The 27,465-nt window shown below is 39.2% G+C and overlaps 2 protein-coding genes across 7 annotated transcripts in view; one reads left to right on the top strand and one right to left on the bottom strand.

The window, feature by feature from the left end:
* The window catches only part of Fam227b (family with sequence similarity 227 member B), a 216,960-nt gene extending 195,261 nt beyond the window's left edge, over nt 1–21,699 (top strand). The window contains exons 12-15 of the mRNA XM_074058881.1: nt 9,334–9,411; nt 10,463–10,537; nt 19,438–19,507; nt 21,604–21,699. Coding sequence (XP_073914982.1) covers nt 9,334–9,411; nt 10,463–10,537; nt 19,438–19,507; nt 21,604–21,699 — 319 coding nt within the window. The remainder of the gene's footprint in view (nt 1–9,333; nt 9,412–10,462; nt 10,538–19,437; nt 19,508–21,603) is intronic.
* A 57-nt stretch (nt 21,700–21,756) lies between these two features.
* Nucleotides 21,757–27,465, bottom strand: part of Galk2 (galactokinase 2) — a 118,625-nt gene continuing 112,916 nt past the window's right edge. For all 6 annotated transcript variants that reach the window (XM_074065910.1, XM_074065908.1, XM_074065909.1 and 3 more), the window contains one exon: nt 21,757–22,323. In XM_074065910.1, the coding sequence (XP_073922011.1) occupies nt 22,116–22,323 (208 nt within the window). In that variant the 3' untranslated portion in view covers nt 21,757–22,115. The remainder of the gene's footprint in view (nt 22,324–27,465) is intronic.

Below are 27,465 nucleotides of genomic sequence, written 5' to 3'. Positions count from 1 at the left end.
TGATATATATTTAAATATTATTAGAAAATATTAGTATAGTTTTCATATTCAAATTTGTATAAGTTTATGTTAAAATCAAGTATAATTTTATGAATATCTTTTGAATTTCATTTTTAAAAATGTGAGCATTTAATATTGGTTACAAATAAAGCAAGAGAGAAATCTTTGACTTCTTGGGCTCAAAGAACTGAAAATTTATTCAGAACTCCTATTTTCCCTTCACATATTATCTCTATTTTTGTAAACCACCCATGTCCTTTATTCATTGAGAATAAGCTAACAAATAATACCTAAAAATCTAATAACTTTTTAACATGTGAAATGCAATTTATTTAAAAAATTGAAAACTCAGGAACAAAATGTTTGTGTGGGTCCTATAAAATGAAAATTTGATAGGCTGTATGTATATTTCTAATGTGAGTTTGAAACATTCACATTTTCTTGCAGTTTTTAAAAAGCTGACTCAATACAGGGTTATTGTGTGTGCATCACGTCACTATTGACACATCACACACTCAGATATAGGCATTTTTTTTAACATGTAAAAAATGACCAGAGACAAGCTGGGCACTGGTGGCTCACACCTATAATCCTAGCTATTCAGAAGACAGAGATCAGGAGGGTGACGGTTCAAGTAGATCATGAGATCCTATCTGAAGAAAACCTTCACAAAAAAGGGCTGCTGGAGGAAGGGGGTTGAGGGGAGAGACAATGGGGGTGATGTAACTAATGTACAATATAAGCCTACCTGGAATTGTCACTATGAATCCCGCCCCCCCATATAACAAATATATCCTAAGAAAAAATTTATCAATAAAAAATTATGAAAAAAAAAAGGGCTGCTGGAGAGGCTTAAGGTGAAGGCCCTGGGTTCAAACCCCAGCACTGCAAAAAAAAAAAATGTCCAGGAACAGATTATTTAAACTCTACAACTGAAAATAATGTGGGATATCTCAACATGCATCCCAGCATAAAAATAAAAGCTATACAAAGAAATCTGGTGTGAATTACCTGTGATGTGAGAGAAGCAAATAGTCAACAGTGAAAAAAGAAAAGGAAAAACCTCTGAGACTCCAGGAAGGCCATAAGCTCTGTACAACACTCCATTGTCCTACAGGAAGACCCAGCAGACCTCCTCAGAATTACATGCAACTTTTTCTCACCCTTGTGTATAGAAAGATTGCCAGTAATTTTTATCACATGTACACACATAGATTTCCCCCCATTAACCAGTATGTGAAGAACAGCTCACAAGATGTTACTAAAGTTACTATCAATTTTATTGGTCATTTCAAGTTGGTGACTTTTTAATATATACTAAGGATCTGGTTATCCAGACACATTTTTAAAAGTATAAATTACTGGGACTGGAGGCATGGCTCAAGTGGTAGAGTGCCTGCTTTGCAAGCCTGAAGTCCTGAGTTCAAACCCTAGTCCCACTAAACAAATAAACAAAAAAATCCAGCAGTGGTTTTCCTTCTAAAAAAAAAAAAAAAAAAAAAAAAAAAATAAAAGTATAAATTAGCTAATAGACAAATGTCTGAAAAAACTTTGACTCCAGAACCTTCCCACTTAGGTTTTTTTTTTCCTATATATCGAGGTAAAATTATTTTTTCTCTTCACTACTTTTAAAATACTCAGGGTAAAATGAATAGGAAAGTCTGTACTGCTAGAAAGCTTGTTCCAAAAAAAAGTTTTTACAAAAAAAAAAAAACCTCTCACTTTCCTTTAACTTCAAAAATCAGAGTATGGATATCACATAATGAGACTTTTCAGATAATGGACACCAAATACTAGCTTGGTAGAACGTGAAGTGTTTTAAAAAAACATTTTATTAGCATATATTAATTGTACAGGATAATAGGCTTCATGATGACATTTTCATACATGCATATAATGTACTTGTGAGGTCTTTTTTTAATGCATTTTTGTTTAAAACACACAGCTCTGAAAATCCCATGACAGCACAGAAATAAAAGATTTCCTTTGACACAGTACAAAGATTGATATTTCCTCTAATTGAAAAAAAAAAAGAAAAACAGAGACACAGTGAGTTCAGGCTGGGGAAAGTAAGGCAATGAGAGGAAATGAGGAAGCAGAAAGGAAACCAGAATCATCAGATACATGATGGACAGACCTCTTCGGCAGGATAGGAACAAAATTTTACTCCTCCATCCATATCAATCAGAGGGATTGGACTATATGCTTTCAAGTCTCTTCGATCCCTGGGAATTTATTATTCTATTGGAGTAATCTGATTTTCCACACCATCCATGACTGAATTGATAACTGAAATTCACTGAAATAGTGACATTTTCATTTTGTCAACTCACTGTAGAACCAAGTTCTTCTGAGGCTACATTAAGAAAAAGGATGCTTAAATACCATTTTCCTTGTTAGCTATTGACTCCATAAAAAAACAAACAACTGTTAACCAAGCAAAACTAAGTTTTAATAGATTTGCTACAGTAAGGAAGCCTTTGAGATGCCTTTGTTCCAGTTGTCATCTGATCTCAACTTCCTGAGAGAATCCCAACTAAGAACAACCTAGCTAACCCCAGTCAGCACACAGAGATGATAGAGTAATGATAGTGATAAATGACAGTTGTTGTTTTATGCCAAGTTTGAGGTTATTTGTTATGCAGCCATCAATAACTGGACCATGCTCCCTTCCCAAGGCAGTCCACATCCGTTGTGTGGTGGTATATGTAAAGATCGGACCTTTCTCCCCAACTCAGCTTATTCTAAAGATTCATCCCAGTGCCAGAACTTCTACAGGGCCATCTGAGACTTCTGTTGGTACTGTGACCACACTTCAACTTTTCCCTCTGCCCAGTTTTACTTCCTTTCCTTATAACCACAGGCAGCAGCATCAAGAGCACTCCCCACTAAACCTCCTCCATACTGCTTCCCAGAAAACCCAACTTGGGAAAGTATATTTGTACCCTGAATTATTAACATAGGGATAAGAATTATGTTGTTTCAGTTCCCAGTATTATATAGGAAATAATCACCTGATTGCTTGCTACTTTTCTTCTAGATCTCTAATAGTCAATCAAATGGAAGCAGAGGGGAAAGTGTATAGGAATGGCATGTTTTTAAAAATCCAACAGTGTGCTATGGTAAGATTTCATTTGCTACTGTACATGCAGTTACCTGCTCCAGTGAGCAGAATTAACCAAGTGGCTTCCTGTATCATCTTGCTAAGGAAAGACTAACATGATCTAGAAGGAGCAGCTAAACTAACCATCACATAGCTAGTAGTCGTTTTTATTGTGTTGTTAAGACATTTAAAACTCAAAGTCTTGAATTTGCATATAACACAGACTGCAGGATGTACTCACACTGTGCTATACAGTCCTTATTTCTCTACTGCACGAATTCAAGAAGTTGCAAAGGAGCTTAACAAAAAGGAGAACACAATAAATAAGAGGCAGGAGGGACTGAGAATAATTCACTGATCATAGAGACTGAATGACAGCATATGGTTGAACAGGTTATATGCTGTTCAGTGTGGCCCCTATAAGAACTTCACGGTAAATAAGTGCTCAGTGGTACATGACGGCTTTGACAACACGCTGTGATGGGGAGATGTGTTGCACCTGGAGAAACCTGTTTCAAACAGTGAGTTAATCAGCAGTCTTTCTATTGCACCTCTTCACTCCTTTTTATCCCTGTCTTTGGTCTTTGCCTGAGCATTCCTCTCCTGTCCAAATCCTCATTTTTGAATCTATTCGAATTATTTTCCATATCATCCCAATCCTGCTCACTAAGTATCTGATTCCACCCCATTACCCAGATATGCCTTCAATACCTGAATGCAGATTCCAGGCTGTTTCTTATGGCTCATTTATCAAACATTTGTAGAAACCTGCTATGAGCTGGAGAATATGCCTTATACTAAGGATGGGGCCACAGTCTCTGCCTTCAGGTAACTCATTCTCCAGTGTTTTACCTTGTCCATGACACCAAAGACACAGCCTTTTTCTAGCCTTTCTCCCATACTTGCCTGAGCAATTACCATTCTTTCCCTGTATCTAAAAGCTTCAACTCAATAGTCTTTAAGAAAGGCAGCACTTACAAAGATCTCAAGGGGCGGGGTGAGGTACCTTGTGTCATTTACAAAAGTTCTTACAATGTATCAAATATATCATACTTGAATTCACCCTCCTCCATTATTCTTCTTTATCCTTCCCTCCCCCTATTCCTGGAATATTTTCAACAGCTCTCATTTTTCCATTTACATACATGTGTACACAGTATTTGCACCACATTCACCCTCCCACACCCTTTCCCCAGGCAGGACTTGTTCTGCCCTCCTGTTCTCTGATTTTGTAGAAGGAAAAAAAATGACATTTTCATTTGCTTAAGATAGCTACACAGGGAGTTTCCTTGTGACATTTCCATGTATATATGTATTATAACCCGAATTGGTTCATCTCCTCTATTTTTCTTCTTTCTACCTTAGTCTCCTTCTTTATGGTGGTTTCAGCAGGGTTAAAGTTTTTGGTTTGGGTTTTGGTTTTTGCATGTTCTGAAAGCATCAGAAACATAAAGGAATTGCTTAGAGGTTGAAAAAGGGTATTTTTTTTATTTTTGTAGGTACTATAGTTTGAACTCAGGGCCTCCTCGTATTTGCTAGGCAGGCACTTTACCACTTGAGCCACTCTGCCAGCCCTGTTTTGTACTGGGTATTTTGAGATAGGCTCTTTTGAACTATTTGCCCACGGGCTGGCTTCAAACCACGATCCTTCTGTTCTCTGCCTCTCAAGTAGCTAGGGTTAGAGACTTCAGCCACTAGCACCCTGTGAACAAGGGTATCTTGATGAGAAGCTTAGTCTGGAAGAAAATGGAAAAGGGATTCTTCAGGATGCCTTTCTGCAAGGAACCAGCACCGAAGGGGAGTCTGCTTCCTTTCTACAGTTCCACGTAGTCATATTTGTCTACATAACCCTATACCAAGATGACCTGGTGAAATTTCAGCTGGAAGTTAGCCAAAGACAGGAGGAAGAAGAATAAGGGAAGCTAGAGACAAAGAAGGAACCCAGAAGCATGGACATGCACTGAGGCTAAAAAGCACCTGTCCATATCAATCTTGACAACCATGGGTGACAATGGGAGACTAGCTCACTGTGTCTTTGGTTACATTCACCACAGAGCAAAAGAACTCTCAAAGGCATAGTCTGATAAAGGACACATAGGTATTTAAATTTTGCTCTCAGAAAGCATACATCTTATTTTTAGATGACTTTTACTTGAAGCTGCTCTAAACTTGTTGAGTAGGTTACTAAATTTCTTCACTTCACAAACTGGCAATTAAGAGTGAGGGGTGAGTTTATTTTAATGAAAATTATTTTTTAAAAGAATTTGAGGAACAAGAGGGCTTTGTTTCACATGGGCATGTGATGGAAGCATTTTTCAGCCACCTCGAACCAGAGATAATTACACAATTGTTGGTAAGATCTGGTCTTTTCTATCACAGATTCAGTTGAAGTTCTACTTAAGATTTTTCTTTTCTTTTTAATAAAATACACAGACCACAGTTCACCAACTTCTTATTACTCTAACTAGTGAAATAAAAAGAAGACTTTAGTTGTTCAGTAATTAGGTTCCAGGGACTGAGTTGTATCAGTTTCTTAGCTTTGGATTTAGATTATAAACACATCTCAATGGAAAACTAAGGGTGGGGACAGGAGGAATTTTCATCCTGGAAACTTAGTAATAGTTTAGGGGTTTTTTTTTAATTTAGGAAATATAATAAAGCCCAACTTATATCAAATAAGAGAAGAAAACTTCATTTTCTAGTAGTTAAATGAACTTCAAATGTTGGGGAAAGGGTATTCTTACTGTAAATGTTCAATAAAACCAGACGGGAAAGCTTTTTAAATGCATTGAATTTAGACTGAAAATTCGCAAATAAATATTAAAATTTGACTACATAATTTTGTGTTTGCCTGACCCATTTCTCCTTTTTTGTGGTGGGCAGGCAAAGGAGAAAATAAGTAAAACCTACACTGTTAGGTACATCTGACCCACAAAAATTATGGCCAACTTCTGGCTCCCATGATTATGTGAGCTGCTTTAGGACATCAGAAAGCAAAAATCATGTTCTAGCTAAAATCCCAAGTTCTGTTTATTTAAATCAGCTCCTTTGAATGGTTGCCTCACATGTATCTATTTTCTGTTAAGTCTATAATATTCAAATTTGTCAATCTCAGGGAAGAAGGAGCTCCAGAATTTCTACCTTTGTATGATGGACTTAGATAATCAATCCAGTTACAAAGTGGAGGGCTAGGGAACATGTCACAAACCCAGAGTTTTATGTGTAGATTTGTGGGGAACGGAAGGGTTAATGGGGCAGATATGGCTATAATGTCCTTGCAAATAGCCCTTGGAGCTCTCTCTGTAAAAGGACCTAAATTATAAACGTGCTCTATAAATCAGCAATTTGTTTATCACCTGCCAGGCTGGTACTATTACAAGGGTGCTAAGCCATCCAATAGCAAAGACAGGAGATAGATTAACCTTGGATACTATCGTAACCCAGAGAAACACCTTCATTCAATCTGAAACTACCCTATCCTAAAGGAGCAGACTGCCAGGTTTTTATAGTCTTTATGCCTCAATTTTATAGTTCTTCTGCCTCCTACTTCAAAAACTGTCTGTTGTCACTTCTCATTCTTTCTAAATCCTTAATGGTGAACATTGTGTCTTACCCATCTTTGTGTCTTAATGCTTAATAAAAATCCTGGCAAGTTTTTAGAAAGCCTTTAGTTAAATGTGTTAATACCTTTAGTAGTCCTATTTCCTCCATTTTTCTAGACTATATTATACATCAGCACCAATAATATAGCAAATAATAAAATTTAGAAAACTGTAACCCTATTTTACACATAATATCAAGCCATATAGAATCTGGGTAAGATTCCAACAATGATACTATCTCCCACAGAATAAGGTATGTGTGCTTAGTGATAACATTTTTCTTTTTTAAAATTTCTGGAAATATGACTATGTTATAGATGTTTGGCACTCTTACAAAGCTAACAATAAAATATTTGAAGTGTGAGCACAGGTAAACATCAAGCAGAGGTAACTATTCTAACATCAATTTGGGCCACATGCTCATCAGTTGTTTTAAGAGGTTAGTTTTTAGAGTTAAGAATTAAGTGCATTCTGGTGTATAGAGGAGGAGATTCCAGCCACTACTTACTGCCTTTCCTTTTATTTGTTATACACAATGTACATTATGTGTATGATTGGTACTTGAGCCTCAATCCTTTCAGAAGCAAATCTGAAGATACTCCAGAGAGCAGCTCTAAGAGACAGAAGGTAGACAATCAAGCCTCCTGCAGCCTTTCTCCAAGAAGGAACTTCTAATAGATAAAAGCAAGATCTGCTTGGGCCCTTCTCCTGCATCTTACACACACCTGAGCTCTCAAATCAAGGTACTTTGCTTTTAGAGGCCTCTGTCTCCTCATCTGCAATGCAATAAAATTGAGCCCATGATTCCTAAGATCCCTGTTTCTCTAATATTCTGTGACTCCAAAAGGAGACCAAAGACTCCAGATTCTGAATCCAGGCCTCTAGGATATCTTGGGTTTGTCTTGGTTTGTCATAGCCCAACCACAGCTGCGGTGAAGTCCTGGAATAGGACCGTTTTATTTGTCCTGAAGTGGTTCTTTCTCCATGTAGTGGCCTGCCATGTAGCCTCCACGTAGTAGTGCATGGGAAAATGAAGTAGGAGGCCAGTTCAGACGGTGAAATTGGAAAACATTGCCACACTCATCCCCAAGGAACAGAATAAAGCCACTGTTCGTAATTTATAAGTTTTAAGTCCTCTATTCTTCTACATTTGGAGAAAAATGATGGCATTAAGTATCTGAAGGGAATAAAAATTAGGATGCTCATTAGCACACATTAACAGATGTCAACTGAAAACTATCACCATTAAGTAGTACAAGAAAGTATTGAGGTCTTAGTCAACACCAGCATAATACAGCCCAGAACCTCGTTACACAGCGCAACTGTGACCAAACTTTGTAAACAATCAGAATGACTTTATAAAGAACATATACTCAGTTTATTTCAATAAAGCCATATGTTCAAAATTAATTATTTATAAGAAATACAACATAAATCTTTATTTCAATACCAATAGTATTTTCTTTGAAAACCCAATTAGTTCAAAGTGACAAACATATCATCTTCCTCAAAAATACTCAATCATTGAAGCCATGCACTAGAGAACAACTGCTGGGTGAAAATATGGTGTTGCCCAGTTTAATGGCCCTTTCTTGTGTCTTCAAATTGATCTTTATTACACTAGACACTTTCTCTTCACATTTTCCTTGATTTTCATCTATTCTCTAATGTCCTCGAATCTGTATCTGCTCCCACTGCTTATCTGCATTTATTGAGTTTCTAATGCTTACAGCTAAAATATTTCTTATCCCCTATAATAAACCCTTCACCTGACAGACTTGCCAATCCCTAAATAATGATCCCACCATTATCCTGGCCGTATGTGATCTCCTCCTCCTGCCTCACATCTAGTTTCCACATTCAGTAATAAACTTCCTCCCTTCTTCCTTTTCTAAATTTCAAATTCCATCTCATGCTGTCCAAGTTTTGCCATCACTTTAGTGATGGGTCCAAACTTAATCTTATACCCTTCTTTATGGAAAGTCATAATAGGAAGAGACTATAGGAATATCTAGCTGAACTCCATACTTTGCAGATAAGGAAAAGCCACCCTGGTTAACTCTGTTGGCTGCCTGGCCCCAGCAGGTAAGAGCTGCATGCAGCTACAGAATTAGATCTTAATCTCCATAATGTACCTATCTATAATCCATGGCACATGGGTCTTGCTGCTGCCAGTCAAGAGCAGAGGAGTAGAGTACTAAGACAAAAGAGAAGTAAAAGGCACTAAAGACATACACTTCATTGACTGACCAGTTTGGCTTCCAGCTGGCCCTGAAGACAGCTCTATCTTGAATGAGTCCTTGTAGCCCATCATGAGAGCATTCTCACTCCTCATATGTACAGGTACGAGTCACTGCTGGACCACATGCTAGGGATGCTAGATGCTATCACTGCGCTGATTTGATTTTCACCTACATAGTGCAAATATACTTTTTATTGTGACATTAAACAGTAAGTAAAGGCTTGTCTCTGTGTGACTCCAGTCATAGTATTCATGTTGACACTTGAGATCCTTCAAGACTGGGAAAGTCCAGTCAGAAGGCTGCCTTGGTTTCCCTGTGCAGGATCCTGTTTACCTCTTCCAAATGTTCCTAATTAGAAATCTTTCCTTAACCATAAGTCTAGCACATCACCTTCTCCAACGTACCGTGACCTTATAAAGGAGACAAAAAGACAATTTGCAAAGAACCAAAAGGAATTTAGGATGTAAGTTCATGCCATATTATTATTTAATATAAAATATTTTTTATAGCTGGAAGCAATCAGAGAAATCATCCAAACTTAACTCCTAAAATAAGGGGTTGTTTCTGAACATCTTACAAACGCAGATGATCTTTTCAAGGTAAGTGTCAAGGGTGTATGTTATAAACTATGGGACCCTGGCAGGTGTCAGGCACTGAAGAAAGGAAGTTTTGCCATGTGTGGCTGGGGGTACACACCCCAACATAGGGTAGCCTGGAGCAGTACAGATGAGTGCTATACCTTCATCAAGCTATATCATGGGAGAAGCAGAAAGGCTGTCTACAGTAGGAAGAGCTCCCTGAGCTTGGTTGGCAGCTGGAGTGGGGGTTCAAGGAAGCAAGACAGAGGTCTTTTGTGAAATGTTTCCTGAGGGAACACTGTCAGCTAAATAGAAATGAATGCTCATGGCCAGTCATGGCATTTTTATGTGCTAGAAGTTAGGAATGGATTGTGAGAAAATATCCATGAATTTTTACAAGATAAAATTCTGTCCATGGTATCAAGGTTACTGCCTAAAGATTTGGTTGCCTGAAGAGGGGGGAAAGACCGGCATCATGGGTCCTGATGGTATTCATCAAAGAGAGGACAATGGAGGGAAAAGCAGCCAGGCTGTGGCCAGCAGGCAGAAAATAGTGGGAGACTCTGCTTTCCGTGGGTCCTTGTCCCTGCTGCCTATGCACACTAAGTCACACGATGCGTGTACACACGCATGCAAGCCCCACAGAGTTCTAGCTTAGCAGGAAGACAGGAGAGAACACCTTGCTAGAAGGCCCTGCTACAGAAGTAGCAAGGTAGCCTGCAGGCCACAGCAGGTGTCGTGGGTGTGGGCAACGCCACTGGCACATTTGTAAAAGGGAAGGAGTTTGTGCACACCAAGCAGTCCCTCGGGAAAAAAGGATTGCTTCCTAAAGTTCTTTTACTGGCATTCAGATATCAGTGAACTCTTTATTTATTCTTTCCCGACTAGGATTGCTTGTTCTGTTTTAAAATTTAACCCTGAATTTTGATTCCATAGGGAAAAGCAAATAATTGCTGAAGAAATAAAACTCCTAAAGGAGCGACAGGAAAGAATTAACAAGGAGCTTAGCAGGTTTGTTTCTCATTCGACTTTGTAGTGCTTAAAGTCATTCCCAATTGAACAAATATGTTACATGAAGCCACAGTGGGTTTATTAGGTAAAAATATACCAACTGGAATGTCTACAGAGGGTTTCTACTTAACGGCTCATCTAGAGCAACACTGTTAACATTTTTATCCAAAAAACACCTACCATGCTAATTCAATTAACTGTTAAAAGTCATCCTCTATTGTTCCTCCTCCAGCCGTAGGATTTAAACTCAAGCCTATTTTTTTTATTCACTTACTCACATGTGCATACACTGTTTGGGTCATTTCTCCACCCTGCCCCCCACCCCCACTATTTCACCCCCAACCCCCCTCGCTTCCAGGCAGAACCTGTTCTGCCCTTATCTCTAATTTTGTTGAAGAGAAGACATAAGCACAATAAGAAAGACAAAGCGTTTTTGTAGTTGAGCCAAGGATAGCTATATGGAGAGATTCCTAGCATTGCTTCCATGTACAAATGTGTTACAACTGAAGTTGATTCATCTCTAACTGATCTTTACACTGGTTCCTGATCCCCTTCTCATATTGACCTTTGTCGCTTTAAGGTTTCTGTATTAGCTCCTCCGGAGTGAGGACATCAAACACTTTCATGTTTTGGGTTTTCTACCTATCCCCATACCTCCCGTATGTGTTCTCCCCTTGTCATGTGACCCAAGTCCAACAACACTGCTGTATTTGCCCTAGATCTAAAGTCTGCATATGAGGGAGAACATACGATTTTTGGTCTTCTAACCCTGGCTAACCTTGCTCAGAATGATGTTCTCCAGTCCCATCCATTTACTTGCAAATGATAAGATTTCATTCTTCTTCATGGCTCAGTAAAATTCCATTGTGTATAAATACCACATTTTCTTGATCCATTTGTCAGTAATGGGGCATCTTGGCTGTTTCCCTAACTTGGCTATTGTGAAAAGCAATGTAATAAACATGGGTGTGCAGGTGCCTTTGGAGGAGCCTGTGTTGCATTCCTTTGGGTATATCCCCTGGAGTGGGATTGCTGGATCATACGGCAGATCCATGTTTAGATTTTTAAGAAGCCTCCAATTTTTTTTTCAGACTGGTTACACTAGCTTGCATTCCCACCAGCAGTGTACAAGGGTTCCTTTTTCCCCACATCCTCGCCAAGAACGAGTGGTGGTGGTGTTTTTCATGATGGCTATTGTAACAGGGGTGAGGTAGAATCTTAATGTGGTTTTAATTTGCATTTCCTTTATGGCTAGAGATGGTGAGCATTTTTTCATGTGTTTTTTAGCCATTTGAATTTCTTCTTTTGAGAAAGTTCTGTTTAGTTCAGTTGCCCATTTCTTTATCGGTTCATTAATTTTGGATTTTTGAGTTCCCTGTATTTTCTGGTTATCAGTCCTTTGATGTATATCTGGCAAAAATATTTTCTCCTACTCTGTGGGTGGTGTCTTTAGTTTACAGACCATTTCTTTTGTTGTGCAGAAGATTTTTAATTTTATGAAGTCCCCTTTGTCCATACTTTCTTTTAGTTGCTGAGCTGCTTGGGTTCTATTAGGAAGTCCTTGCCTATACCTATTACTTCCAGAGTGTTTCCTGCTCCTTCCTGTATTAACTTCAGAGTTTCAGGTCTGATATTAAGGTCCTTGATCCATTTTGAGTTGATACTAGTACAGGGTGAAAAACATGGATCTAGTTTTAGTTTCTTGCAGACAGATAACCACTTTTCCCAGCAACATTGGTTGAAGAGGCTGTCTTTTCTCCATTGTATATTTTTGGCACCTTTGTCAAAAATAAGTGTATATACTTGTGTGGATTCATATCCAGGTCCTCTATTCTGTTCCACTGATCTTAATGTCTGTTTTTGTGCCAGTACCATGCTGGTATTATATATTGCTTTGTAATATACTTTGAAGTTGGGTATTGTGATACCTCCAGCATGCTCTTTTTGCTGAGTATTGCCTTAGCTATTAGCGGTCTCTTGTGTTTCCAAATGAACTTTTGGGTAGAGTTTTCAATCTCTGTGATAAAAGTCTTTGGATTTTGATGGGAATTTGCATTAAACATGTAGATTGCTTTTGGTAGGATAGCCATTTTTACTATGTTGATTCTACCAATCCATGAGCATGGGAGATCTTTCTACCTTCTGTAGTCTTCCTCGGTTTCTTTCTTCAGGGGTTTGTAGTTCTCCTTGTAGAGGTCATTCACATCCTTTAGTAAGTTTACTCCTAGGTATTTGATTTTTTTTTTTTGAGGCTATTATAAATGGAATTGTTTTCATATATTCTTTCTCAATTTGTTCGTTGTTGGTATATAGAAAAGATAATGATTTTTGTAAGTTAATTTTTTATCCTGCCACCTTGCTGTAGCTGTTTATGGTGTCTAAGAGTTTTAGGGTAGATATTTTTGGGTCTTTAAGGAATAAGATCACGTCATCTGTAAATAGGGATATTTTGACAGTTTCTTTACTGATTTGTATTCCTTTTATTTCTTCTTCTTGCCTAACTGCTCTGGCTATGAATTCCAGGACTGCATTGAACAGGAGTGGGGATAGTGAGCACCCTTGTCTCATTCCTGATTTTAGAGGGAATGGTTTCAGTTTTTCTTCATTAAGTATGATGTTGGCTGTAGATTTGTCACATACAGCCTTTACAATATTGAGATACATTCCTTCTATTCCTAGTTTTCTTAGAGCTTTTATCATGAAGTGGTGTTGGATCTTGTCAAAGGCTTTTTCTGTATCTATTGAGATGATCAAGTGTCTTTTGTCTTTGCTTCTATTAATGTGCTGTATTACATTTATAGATTTGCATATGTTGAACCACCCCTGCATCCCTGGGATGTAGCCAACTTGATAATGGTGGATGATATTTCTGTTGTGTTGTTGGATTCGGTTTGCCATTATTTTATTGAGGATTTTTGCATTGATGTTCATTAAATAAATTGGCATTTAGTTCTCCTTTTTAGAGATGTCTTTGTCTGGTTTTGGGATGAGTGTAATACTGGATTCATAAAATGGGTTAGGCAGTGTTCCTTCCCTTTCTATTTCATGGAACAGTTTAAGGAGGGTTGGTATTAATTATTCTTTAAACGTCTCATAGAATTCAGCAGAGACTCCATCAGGTCCTGGACTTTTCTTTTTTGGGAGACTCTTTATTGCTGCTTCAATTTCATTTTGTGTTATAGATCTATTAGGTGATTAATATCCTCTTGGTTTAGTTTTGGGTGATCATAAGTATCTAGGAATTTGTCCATTTCTTCAAGATTTTCAAATTTATTAGAATATAAGTTCTCAAAGTAGTCTCTAATGATTTCCTGGATTTCCATGGTGTTTGTTGTTATCTCCTTTTTGCATTTCTGATTTTACTGATTTGGGTTTTTTCTCTCCTCATTTTAGTAAGGTTTTCCAGGGGTCTGTCAATCTTATTTATTTTTTCAAAGGACCAGCTTTTTGCTTCATTGATTCTTTGTATATTTTGTTGTTGTTGTTGTTTCTATTCCATTGATTTCAGCCCTTAGTGGGATTTGTTCTTGTTTTTCTAGGAGTCTGAGATGTAGTATTAGGTCATTGATTTGAGATCTTTCTGACCTTTTACTATATGCACTCATGGCTATAAACTTTCCTCTCAGGACTGCCTTTGCTGCGTTCCATAGGTCCTGGTAGGTTGTGTTTTCATTTCCATTAACTTCCAGGAACCTTTTAATTTCCTCTTTTATTTTATCAATGATCCATTGATCATTGAGCAATGGGTTGTTCAATTGGGTTTGCATGTTTTTACTGTTGTTTTTGTTGTTGATTTCTAGTTTTAATGCATTGTGATCATATGGAATGCATGAGAGTTTTTCTATTTCCTTATATATGCTGAGGCTTGCTTTGTGCTCTAATATATGATCAGTTTTGGAGAAGGTTTCATGGGCTGCTGAGAAGAATGTACATTGTGCAGAAGTTGGGTGAAATATTCTGTAGACATACAGAATACTAGGTCCATTTGATCTATGGTATGATTTAGTTCTAGTATTTCTTTATTGATTTTTTGTTTGGATGACCTATCCATTGGTGATAGGTGGATATTAAAGTCTCCCACTACCACTGTGTTGGAGTTTATATATGTTTTAGGTCCTTCAGAGTATGTTTGATGAAATTGGGTGCATTGATGTTGGGTGCATATAGGTTGATAATTTTTTTTTGGTGTATTTCCCCTTTTATTAGTATGTAGTGTCCTTCTTTATCTATTTTGATCAATGTAAGATTGAAGTCTACTTTGTCTGAGATAAGTATTGCTACCCCTGTCTGTTTTGGGGGGGCCACTGGCTTGGTAAATCTTCTTCCAGCCTTTCACCCTCAGCCAGTGCTTGTTTCTGTAGATGAGATGGGTCTCCTGTAGGCAGCAGATTGTTGGATCTTCCTTTTTAATCGAGTTTGCCAAATAATGTCTTTTAATGGGGGAATTAAGTCCTTTAACATTCAGTGTTAGTATTGATAGGTATGTGGTGATTCCTGTCATTTAGTTTTCTTTGTTGTTTAAGGGTTTCATTGTGTGTAGCTGAATCAGTGTTACTCTTTACTTTCTTGCCTTTTCTTCTCCTGTGGTTTGGTACTGCCTGCCCTTTCATGGTTTTGTTTGCTTTCACTTTCTGTGTGTAGTATTCCTTGAAGAATCTTTTGTAGTGATGGCTTGGTGGTCAAATATTGTTTTAGGTTTTGACTGTCATAGAAGACAGTCATCTATTTTGAATGATAGTTTTGCTGGGTAGAGTATCCTGGGATTGAAGTTATTTTCATTCAGTGCCTGGAAGACCTCACTCCATGCTCTTCTTGCTTATAAGGTTTCCATTGAGAAATCTGCTGAGATTTTGATGGGTTTACCTTTGTATATTATTTGTTTTTCCTCTCTTACAGCCTTCAGTGTTCTTTCTCTATTCTCTGTGCTTGTTGTTTTAATGATAATATGTCATGGGGGTAGTTCTATTTTGGTCAAGTCTATTTGGTATCCTGGAGGCTTCCTGTACCTGAATGGGCATAATTTTCTCTAGATTTGGGAAATTTTCTGTTATTATTTTGTGGAATATATTTTGAATTCCTTTTGCTTGCACCTCTTCTCCTTCTTCAATGCCCATGATTCTCAAGTTTGGTCTTTTGATGGAGTTGGTGAGTTCTTGCATATTCCTTTCATAGGTCTTGAGTTGTCTGACTTATAGCTCTTCAGTTTTTCCTTTAATTTTCATTTCATCTTCAAGTTCTGAGATTCTGTCTTCTGCTTGTTCTAGTCTGCTGGAATGGCCTTCCATTTTGTTTTTTATTTCTGTTTCATTCTTTTTTTCTGAGGTTTTCCATACTCTTTAATATTGTCAATTTTTGTTCTTAATTCATTTATCTCTATTTATGGTGTTCTCGGTTTCAGTTTGGTGTTTATTTAGAGCTCCTCTGAGTTCACTTATTTGTTTTTGTGTTTTCTCATATATTCTTTATTTTTGTTGTCTTGGAATTTCTTGAGTGCCTCCTGTACGTTTTGGGTGACCATGTCTAGTAACATCTCTATGAAATTTTCATTGATTACTTGCAGGATTTCTTCTTTCAGACAGTTCTTGTGGGCTTCATTGAGTTCCTTGGTATAGTTTATTTTTGTTGGAATCTGGATCTGGGTACCTGTTTTCTTCATTTCCTTCTGAGTCCTGTACTAATTTATTTTTGGGGAGAGAATGGTTTCCATCCCTTTTTCGTCTTCTCATCATTCCACTTCATACTGTTTCTGTCCCTGTTATATGTGTAATTTAGTATTTGCTAACTTACAATAGTAAAACTAACAAAACCAAGAAAGAAAGAGAAAAAAAGAAAAAGAAAGAAAAAACATGGAGAACCAAAGAAATCAATAGGGGGAGATGGTGGACAATCAAACAGCAAACAAGACAAACAAACACTTAAAGAAAAAAAAAATTCCCAGTTCAGGAACAGTAGAATTTCAGTCTTAGTAGTACTGGTGTTACTTCTTTAGCATCAGTCCTGTTTGTCTAAGTCCCCTAGGCAGGTTTGGAGCTGGTGTCTGGCGGTGCTGGAGGCCTCCTGTTTTCTCAGTGTAATGTGGCATGGAGAAGCTTTTTACAGGCTGGGTTCAGGGTTTCAGAGTTTTGTTTCTTCTTTTTGTTTTGTTTTGTTTTGTTTTTTTCCCCAAGGGTGGTTCTAGCAGGAAAGTATTCTGTTTGGTCTGCTGAAGATCTCCCAAGCATGTTTGGAGCTGGTGGCCAGCAGGCTAGAGAGCAGGCGGCTGAGACCAGTGGGTCAATGGGTGGGCAGGTGGTGGCCTGGCTGGCAGGCGGGTAGCAGTAGCATGAGGGTGGCCTGCCTGTTCTTTCAGTGTATCATGGCATGGAGAAGACTTCCATGGGCTAAGGGTTCAGGGTGCTTAAGTTTCAGCTCTCCCTGGTGCTTTACCTCAGCCAACCATGTCTCCAGTGTCTCAGCAAGGTCCCTGATTCACGGAGTTCACGCTGTCTGTGTCTGTGTCCCAGTTTCCATTTTGGATCCTCCTTAAGCCTTTTTTAAAAACAATGAACCCATGCCTGCCCACATCCTGCCCTAAGAAAAATGAAAACTACAAGAACAATCTACTCAGCTGACCTTATCTCCCTCCCAATCTGCTGTCTTCCCTACACTCCCAAACATTTGTCCCCAAAAGCAAGGACAATTAGGCTTCTTGAATCTGTTTATTTCAAAAGCTGAACTGTAACAGAGAAGACAATAAAGTATTCAGACTCACCCACTTCTTCCAACACACCCATATGCACAAGAGTATCAGAGGAGTGCAGCCCTTTATCAGCCCATGGGAAACAGTAACTGTCACTCATGCCACTACACTTGTAAACACGTTGGAACTCGCCAAGCTGCTTTCCCTGTCACACAAGAAAATCCAGACCATTACTTTCAAATCTTAGCTTATCTTTCACCAAAAACATCAGCTAGTCTCGGTCTGATTCCAAGTGATACTTCTTTCTTCACAAGATAGGGTCTCACTATGGAGTCCAACGTGGGCTCAAAATCAAGGTCCTACTGCCTCAGCAACTCCCGAGTGCCGGGATTTCAGGCATTAGTCACCATGCCCAGCTTTCCAAGTGACTCTCAGAAGTTCTCAAAACTTAGAATTCACACAGGACAGAATTTCTCACCACTGAGAACACAAAGAAGAAAAAGGGCACTTCTTAGAGTAACTCCAAAGAAGCATTCAAATATGTTTCATGCCAGGCACCAGTGGCTCACACCTGTAATCCTAGCTACTCAGGAGGTAGCGATCAGGCAAATAGTTCATGAGACCCTATCTTGAAAAAAAAAAACCCTTCACAAAAATAGGGCTGGTGGAGTGGCTCAAGGTGAAGGCCCTGAGTTCAAGCCCTAGTACCACAAAAAAAAAAAAAAGTTTCATGTGGTGGTACATTGTTGGAGAAAGTGAAGGGGAAACACTCATCTGATAAATAAACCTGATGTACCTGTTAAATTTATAGGCACAGTAATGAGCATCCATCTGCAATCTTCTAAAAAGAGATTCATGGAGAGGAAAGGTAATCAGAAAAATGGGGAAGGAATTAGTGACAGTGGTTGCACACTTCATGTATGTACAAAAAACTTGAGTTGCATATGGTATGCAACCTATATCTCAATAAAACTCTTTGGGTATGGGTTTTTTTTGTTATTTGTTTGTTTTTTGAGACAGGGTCTCACTATGTAACTCAGGCAGGCCTGAAACTCAACAATTCTCCTGTTTTAGGTTTCCAAATGCTGGGATTGCAGGCATGTGCCACCACTCCCAGCGTTTTTGCTCTTTTAAGAGAGGGGATCATAAATTAGAGTGAGCTGGAAGATGGGTTCATTGTAACATAGTGAGATGAAACAGAGTCTGAGGGCACCAGGAGTATTTGGGAGTATGTTTAAATAGGATTATGAAGGCAGATTTGAGACATGTTATCAAAGGACAGATTCGACCCTAAATAAATGAGAAAATCCAGATGAGGAAGTGACATTGACAGATGGAGAATGAGTGAGGGGGTCGTGTCACTCACAGGGCACAATGCCAGAGTCCTCTAACCAGGCAGCCCACTGTGGCCTCAGTAGTAGCCTGGACTGAATGCTGAAGAGCCTGAGGCTAGGCCTGGCAGGGGTGAGTGAGTACAAGCTTCCTGCTTCAGCAAGGTGTACCTGGAATTTTCAGAAAATTATACTTCCTACCCGATTCATGGAAAGAAAAATTTTGAATGTTTCACTTGAAAGTTGCAATGAAATTGTAACTATTGCCAGATATACCCCCTCCCCCCTTTTTTTCATTTTCCTTTCTCTCACTTTTTCCCCCTTCTTCCAAGTTCTAACATTTCCTTCCTGGTCTACCTCTGCCTTGCCCCACATCTTCCAATCTCTGGAAAGTCCTGCTGCTTCCTGAATGCAACTCTTTCATAAATACTTCTTGAATGAATCCTTGGTGACAGAAACCATGACAGACTCCTGGATTTCCACCCTCCATGGGCTCAGTCTCCCCCTCTGTCTTCCCCACACCAGGCTCTTTCTTTTCCCTCTTCTCTCTCCACTGCTGCTGCTTCAAGTTCATGCCAGAGCCCAGTGACCATCTCGGCACAGCCGGTGAGAGCCACACAGCAGTGGGCACCAAAGCCTTAAGCCACAAGGCTTGGGTTCAGATCATCTGCTTCTTAGCTGTACAAATGTGGGACACAGTGGTTTTACCTACCTGACCCTATTTCCTCAACAAGAAAATAGGATAAAAGTCCCTACTTTCCAAGATCATTGTGAAGGTGACTGAATTAATATATGTAAACTGCCTAGCAAATGCACAATACATTAAACTCTTTGCAAATGTTGGGTATTAGATGTGGATAGTTTGACAGTTTTCTCTATTCCATGTTTAGGCTTCAAGAAAAGGCTACCAAGAAACCTTTTGAAGTTAAGAATGATTTTAAGAATTTCCTACATAAAATGGTATGTTTCCTTCCTGAAAATAATTGAGAATTCTTGCTCTAGCTTTTTCTTACATGGACTTGACAGTATAGTTCATAAGCAATGTATGGTCATATCCAAGTTATAGCTATAGAACAGAACACATTTTTTTTCTTTTTTGGTAATAATGAGGTTTGAATTCAGGGCCTCATGCTTACTAGGCAGGTACTGTACCCACTGAGTCACATCCCTTGCCCTTGTTGGTATTTTAATTTTTTTTATTTGCTTTTTCATTTTTTGGATAAGGGCTCATGTTTTTGCCCAAAGCTCACCTTGGACAGCAAGCCTCCTACCTATGCCTCCTGTGCTCTGGTGTAGCTGGGGTTACAGGCATGAACCACTGTGCCTGGTTTATATGTTAAGATAGGATCTAACTTTTTTCAGAAGCTGACTTCACACTGTGATCCTCCCAATGTCTGCCTCCCAGGTATTTGGAATTATAGGTGTGTATGACTCCATTGCACCTCCAGAACACATTCTTGTATGTAATCATCCACATGCACATTTATGATAATCTCTGTTTTTCATACTTAATGGTGACCTTATGCGCATTTCCCCCATTCCTTGCTTCTTACCAGGGACAATTTATGTAACTAAAACTCTCTAAGGGCAGGCTGATTTACAAATGAACGGAAAATTATTGGTGTTTGAAGTTGTATTTAGTTTCTCCCTAACAAGTCAGCAGAGTCATATTGGATACAAATTGTGTTGTCAATGACCCTGTCCCCGATTCACGGTCTCACCAGATTCTGAGCAGAAATGAGTGAGAGAAGGAAAGGAAAGAAAGGAGACTGCTGGGTTTTTTTGGTTTTCCTTTCCTTGCTCCTCCATCTCCTTTTACCTTGTTCCCTTTACCTCTGGGCTCCCTCCTTCCCTTCCCCCTTACTCCCTCCATCCCCTTCAAGTCCCCTCTCCTCACCTTCCCCTCCCCTCCCTTCCCCAAGCAACAACAAGTGCTATTTTTTAAGTGAGCCAGGTATCTTTAAAGAATTATATACCAACCACAAATCCTTTGTGGAAAATGACAAAGTATTAAAAAACAAAGGATTATAAATTTAAATAAATTCAGGTCTTAGATTATTGGGTTTAAAGAGCCCAAAATTCTTTCAACAAATTTGACTTAAGCTTTCTCAGGTGTTTACTTTTCTGCTAAAAATGAAAATGCACAGAAGTTTATTTTAGAATAGAATTGTAGCTTTCCTAGTATGACCATTTTCCTTCAAGAAATATTACAACTACTTTTGCCAAGGCCTCTTGGAGACAGATTACAGTGATGAGGTCCTGTCACTGAGCTGCACATTAATGAACAAACACACCATAGAAAAAATAGAAAATTGTGAGAAGTTCCTGAATTATTTGAACTGCAAAACTGCTGTCTCAGTTACCTGAGTAGTTAAGCAAAACACCTTCTGGTGTAAACCATCTTATAACTCAGGAAGGGCTTCTTATGGTCTGGCCATGAAAAACGCTTTTCATTCACCAATACCTCATAGCCAGACATTTCTGCCCACTTCTGAAAACTGTGCATAGGTTCCCACCCTCACCACCAACCCTAGAGTCCACCTCAAGCTTTTGCATGCTCACTCTCGCCCACATATCTGCATACCTGCCCTACACTGGTGCATGTATACAAACACACAAAACAGGATGTGAGGCAAGGGTGGGGGTTTTCCAGAACAGTGAGCATGCCTTCTGGACTTGAGGGGCATTTGAGAAAAGGTAGGGTAGAGTAGGAAGAAAGTAAATTTTATGAACAAATCAAGTTACCAGAATTATGGTCTTGATAATTGTCTATTTCACTGTGAATAGAGAAAGAGTCTTAAAGGTCTGTCATCTAAGTGTCTCTGTGAAGTGGGGGAAAGTGTTGAGGACCAAAAGAGAAAGATGATTGCTTATACTATATCACATGGGTTTTAACATTTTTTTTAACAAGACTTAGATTTTCTTCCTAAATCTATCTTTTGCCAAAAAAAAAAAAAAAAATAGAGTAATCTTTAGCATCTTCATAATTGGGGGACTCTCAGCTCCAAGTATTCAATATCTAAGAAAACCTGTGAATTCTTATTCATCTTTCACAGCATGTCGAGGCTAAACTTGAGAAAGAACTTATGGCATCACGGTCATCGTCGTCATCCACGACAACAGATGACTTCTACAGCTTCAAGGAAGAATAATATTGAGGAAACCAGAAATGAACCCTACTCAAGAATAATGCACACAACTCTACTGTGTCATCTGATTATTAGTAAACTTTAATTCAGGTCCAATTCATGTAGTGAAAGTGGGTTCTACCATTGATCTTTACAATCTTCAAACCAATAGATGTTAGTAAATCACCCTGAAAAGATCTACCCAAGCACCATCTCAGCTCTTATTGCTTAGAGAAAATAAAAGAAAAAAACCCGTATTTTCAGATAGAAAAATAATCATTGTACAGCACTGAAAGCTTCAACCATTTCTTTGGAAATCCATCTTGATAATAGCAGCCATTCATTATAATAGAAAACAGAAAGGGGACTAATTTACTGTGGCACAAGTCCTGCCAGTTCTCAAATGCCCTAAATAGTTTCTCTGAGATTTTTTGCATTGTTTAGGCCTCAAGGAAAACCAAAGCCCCGCCTCCAGGTTTGGTAGCAAACAAACTCTCCTTCTCTGGTGCTAGGTTGCGACCACTCCTCTGGTAATAAGCTTCGCTCACACTTGCCAGGAAGCTGGACAGCTTGTCAGCAGGTACTATGGACACTGTGCAGCCTCCCCATCCTGCTCCAGTGAGGCGTGAACCTTCAGCCCCAAACTTCCTGAAACAATGAGAGAAAAGAGCATTAGCACCTAGAAATGAAAGAAAACAAGAGTGATATGCTTGGTGCTATGTGGCACACAGCATCCCCAGGTTCTAAGAAGGGCACATGGGTGGGGGGAGGTTCAGGGTGCTGCCAAACATTTCAGGACATTAAGAAGTCTATACTGGTTCAGAATATGATTTGTATTTTTTTGGCAGTACAAGGGTTTGAACTAGGGGCCTTGGCTTGCTAGGCAAGTGCTCTACCACTGCCATTCCCAAGCTGGAATTTTTAAATTGTATCTAAAGCTAGGGCCTGGTTTTGACTGGAAGTATAACTGTTGGCAGTACTTCCATTTCATGAAATCTGGCAATAACCCAGTGCAGTCTTCATTCCACATAGCAGCCACTGGAAGATGTGTATAACAAGCCTACAGGTAAATCAGGGAGGGTGAGGAAGAAGACAGGCAGGTGATGGGCGTGGTTAACATTAAGAACCAGCTCACTTCAGGGGAGTGCAAATCAAAACTCAATGCACACATCTTAAGTGGGGGCTTCCTTCCTCCAGTAGCTATTTCAGCTGCTTTCTTAAGACTTAGCTATTTCACGTAAAAGAATCAGACTCCTGGGGCTGGGAGTGTAGCCTGGTAGTAGAACTCTTGTCTAGCATGCATGAGGCTCCGGGTTCATCATCAGTACTGCAAAAAAAAATGAGGTTCCTAGAACTGATAGCCTAGGTTTGTTCTAAATAAATTTATTAACACAGAATTTATGATTAAACTCCAGGTTGACTGGTTTGTTTAATCACTGACTGAAAATTCTGCAAACCTTTCTGCAAAGAGGATGGTATCCCCATAGGCACATGCCATCTTCCCTGCATACTCTGGAGCTGGCGTGACAACTGCATTCGGAATTTGCTGTCAGGTGAGGGCCTCTGGTTGAAATGGAAACAACTGTACAAACTACCATGCAGCAAGAGATCATTTTAGTCACCGCCAACCAGGCACAGTTTCAAACCCAAGATCTGACCCAAGTGAAAGGCCTTACACAAGCACAAGGATCACTCATCTTTAAAAGATGCAATTTACTCTGACAACAAAAGTTAACATATCCTTCTAATTATTTCTTCCTAATAAAATTTACTCCAAATTAGTAGCAGATTAAAAACACCATAATTAGTTTAGCACAATTTATGCCTTTTTTTTCCATAAAAATGAGCTATTTTACTTCCTGGAAAATATCAATAGTTTATTACCTCTATTCTAGGACACTGAGAATCACACCAGTAATTCATTTTCCCCTTAGTGATTTTCTCCACTGACTTCTTTTCATCATCTGTTTTACTCATTAAAATATGTTTTTCAGACAAAAATAGATGTTTATGGAAGTAAAAAAGAGGCTTACAAACAATGAAAGATTGCCAATCTCCTCTTGCCCCTCAAGCACTTAGCTCTGGCCCGGTAGCTGAACTAAGCCCAAACTCCTATCTATCATCCAGGCTGAGAAGTTTCTCTGACCTGGAGTTCTGGAATTATTCTGAGTTGCTAGGCTGGCAAGGGGCCTGTTTGTAGTTTGTTGATTGCTGAAAAAAAAAAGCTGTCATGCAAGTACATCAAGAAACATCTCTTACTGTGAAGATACTGGGAGAAACTGAGTTATCCCTGAAGCATCTCAGAAAGGCCCTAAAGTCTGGGCATCAAAGCCAACCACAGCATGGTCTAGTGAAGGCCAAATGTGTCTGCTTGGTTTTCTATGACCCAGACAGTACCATTTTACTGAACCCAATTCACCAACTCTTCAATGGTCTTCAATGGACTTCTAGGCACATTTTCTTACACTTTTTCATCTGAACAGTTTTGAAAGGTATGGTTTCAAAATTGACTCAAAAACAAAATTGAGAGCATTGCTTCTAATCTGGCATAAACATCATGAGGATTGTGCCAGAATGCCTTTTTTCCTCCACTACATCTACCCATTTCCACAGATCAGAAGCTGAGTCTTTCTAGGTAAATGTGTGCTCTTCTGAGCCTCCAGAACTGCTCTGTCACCACCTGGCCAGCTGTAGAAGAAAATGGACTTGATTGTGTCAGCCATAAGGTCCAAAATCCTCAGCGCTCAAATTTCCCAAATAAAGGACAAGTATAATTATGAATGGCCTCTGCCCCTGAGTCAGTGGCACTGGGGATCACAATCCAGGAACTTCCCTGTCGTGGTCAGAAGCCTGTCCTGCTGCACACATGCACACATACACGCACTCCATGGCACAAAGGCCCTGCCTGCAGTGTTTCCAACCAGTGCTTAATGTGCCCTTTGGCCTACAGCACTGAAATTCCAAGAGAGCCCCAAGTTAGGAGATCAATACAGGCTTTAAATTAAGGGAGAAAAGAGGGTGAGCCAAGGCTGTTAAGTAAACTTTTCACATTTGAAGTTTTTCCCTGGGAGAACAGTAAAACAAACAAACAAAAAAATCTCTCCTGCACTATTGTACATCAGCGAGGCAACACAAGCATTTCAAAACAACCACCCTAAAGTTCCCCAGTCACCTCTTTTGTGACTGTGCTGACTGGACGATTTGTCAAGGCACAAAACTAAGGCTAGGGTAGATGAGAGATGGAGAGGATAGGAATGTTCCTTTTGCTCATTTATCACCTGAAAGTGTATTCATGTCCTAAACTGTCCAGACACCAAATATAGCCTATCTAAAATGCCCTACTTTTAAATGAACCGATTTGACCATAAAGCTCTTAGCAATGCAAGGGTGAGAAGGAAACCCAGAGAGCCCCAATTGTGCTACAAACTAGAAAGAAGGAAATAAGGAATGATGCCTTGTATTTCAGTTTGATTTCACTGAGTTCAATAGAAGGAAAAAATAGGGCTAAGGGTGTGGATCAGGTGGTAGAGCTCTTGTCTAAACAAGGACAAGGCCCTGAGTTCAGACCTCAGTACTTCCCCCCAAAAAGAACAAGATAAGTGAAATTGTATAATAGAAAATATCTATTATACAAGTAGATATTAAATTAATTCCAGTAGAAGTCCAGGTATTTGGTGGATTCTACTAGATGACTGCAGGAGGATTAGATCTGTTTTAATATATAAAATATAGATCATATATTACATATAAATATGAGCAGTCAGTAGTATATTCTTCAACTGGAAAGACTTCTAGCTTCTACTTTCTAGAAACTGGCAAGATGTCTTAGAAGAACAGACCTTCTAGAACTATTCCTATGATTTTCACACTCAGGTTAGAAACAACGTTCTCAAATTGTTTTGGGTTCAAGAAACCATAGCCTTCAAATATAGTTGAAGTAAGAAAGAATAAGAAAATGTGCCTACAAGTCCATTTTAGAAATGTAAGCACTGGCAGCCATTGACAAGAAGTTGCTTGGTCTGAGCAGATGGTATATGCAAGTTTATCAATAAGTGGAGAACAGAGGCACAAAGAGAAGCGAGCCTGGTGGGCAGGTAAAGTGGCTCTCTCCCTCTGTCTGGCAGGGCACACAGCTGTGTATTTGCACATAATTCTTATCCCAGACAAAGTCAGGAGAATGGGCACAAGAGGCTGAGCAGCCCAGCATGAAATACAACTAAGGAAAGGCTTCTGAGAAGAAAAGGCAAAGTAACTTTTGTACCACTGTTGGCTCATTAAAATTTGTCATTCATCTTCCTTAATGGTTTGGGCAATCATAACAGTAATACAGCAATGAATCTTCTCTAATTTCAACAAGTGTCAAAGAAGAAATAAAGGCATTAACTATTTTTTTCCAAAAGTAATGTCAGGGAACCAATAATAAATGAGCTGTCTCACACATAAGTGACTTGGTTTCAAAACTGTTCTGTGCTCCTTGAGAAATTCTACTTTAAAATTTAGTCATTTCTTTAAATTCACATTTTGTTCATTAAAAAAAGATACTTTTTTTAATTGGGCAAACATCATCTTTCTCCTTCATTATTCTACCTCACATAACTGAAATTCTAACATTAACGCAATAAAAGATTAAAAACAGCCCTCTTCTGGCCCTTTCTTTAGATTCTAAACCGATTTTCTCTTGAAGAGATGTAAATGGCTCAACAGGAAACAATAGAAAGCACTGGTGATTTGCTCTTTTCTTCTCTCCTCTCCACTTGGGTCATAAAGTTGTTCTGTGCATTGTCCTACAGCTAACTAGCCAGGGAGCCTTCCACGTATGGTCTAGCTCAGCTCTTCCCTTGCATGCAGTGCCTTGGGTATGTCAGGCATCCATGTCCTTCCTTCCTTCCTTCACTCATTCAGTTAGCTATGCCAATAGTTTGAAAAGCCTTCTGAAACACAAAAGAAATTTTAAAGTGCCACAGGTGGATCAGGGAGACAATCCAAAGACCACCTTTGACAGCGATCCTCCCTGAACCCATTCTGGCTGCTGTCCTCCCTCATCTTGTCTCCAAAGACAACCAACCTGCTCATGCTGCCAGTCTCAGTCACACCTTCCCCTCCTGATACTAATATATTTCAAGATGGCTGGGAACTTTTGAGGCAGTGTGGTTCTTAAACCAAGCCAGGATCTACAGGAGGGGCTCACAGCAGGCCTTGCACGGGCCCTTCCCAGCACATCCAGCATTGCCCCTGCCTGACTCAGTGACACTTACAAAGCTCCAGAAGGAATCAGGGCTCAAGGGCATCTCTATTGCTCTTCTGAACCTTTCCTTTACTTTATTCCTACCTTCTTTTGCAGTCTTCTGAACCCCTCCATTTTGCCTTATCTCTTCTCAAACATCCACATAGGGCCACAACTTTTGAAGGCTCATAAGGTACACAAATAGCCATGTGGAAATCATGGTTTGACACAGGAAGCAATGTCACCAATAGCTGATCCCCTTAGTCCCCCTTAGGCTATCCTCCTTGAGCCTACTGTGCCACAAGGACCTTCAGTACTACCAACTAGATGGAATATGTGTAGGGTATTGTCTGATGGTCACACAGCAGCCAAGGAATTGTTAACCAAAAAAGAGACCAAAGAACCAACTAGTCCAGCCTGTATTTTCAATATGCCAGAAGATAACCCTTTAATATGGGAAACTCAGACCTATGGTTATGAAAGAAGTAGAAATTCATTTTGATACTTAACAATTGGCTATCTAAACTAAAACAACCATGATAAAAAGGGATGAAGCTCCTTATACT

Source organism: Castor canadensis, chromosome 2, assembly GCF_047511655.1.
Source record: "Castor canadensis chromosome 2, mCasCan1.hap1v2, whole genome shotgun sequence".
NCBI lineage: Eukaryota > Metazoa > Chordata > Mammalia > Rodentia > Castoridae > Castor > Castor canadensis.
Note: the sequence above shows the minus strand (reverse complement) of the source record. Positions and strands in the feature narration are given on the sequence as shown.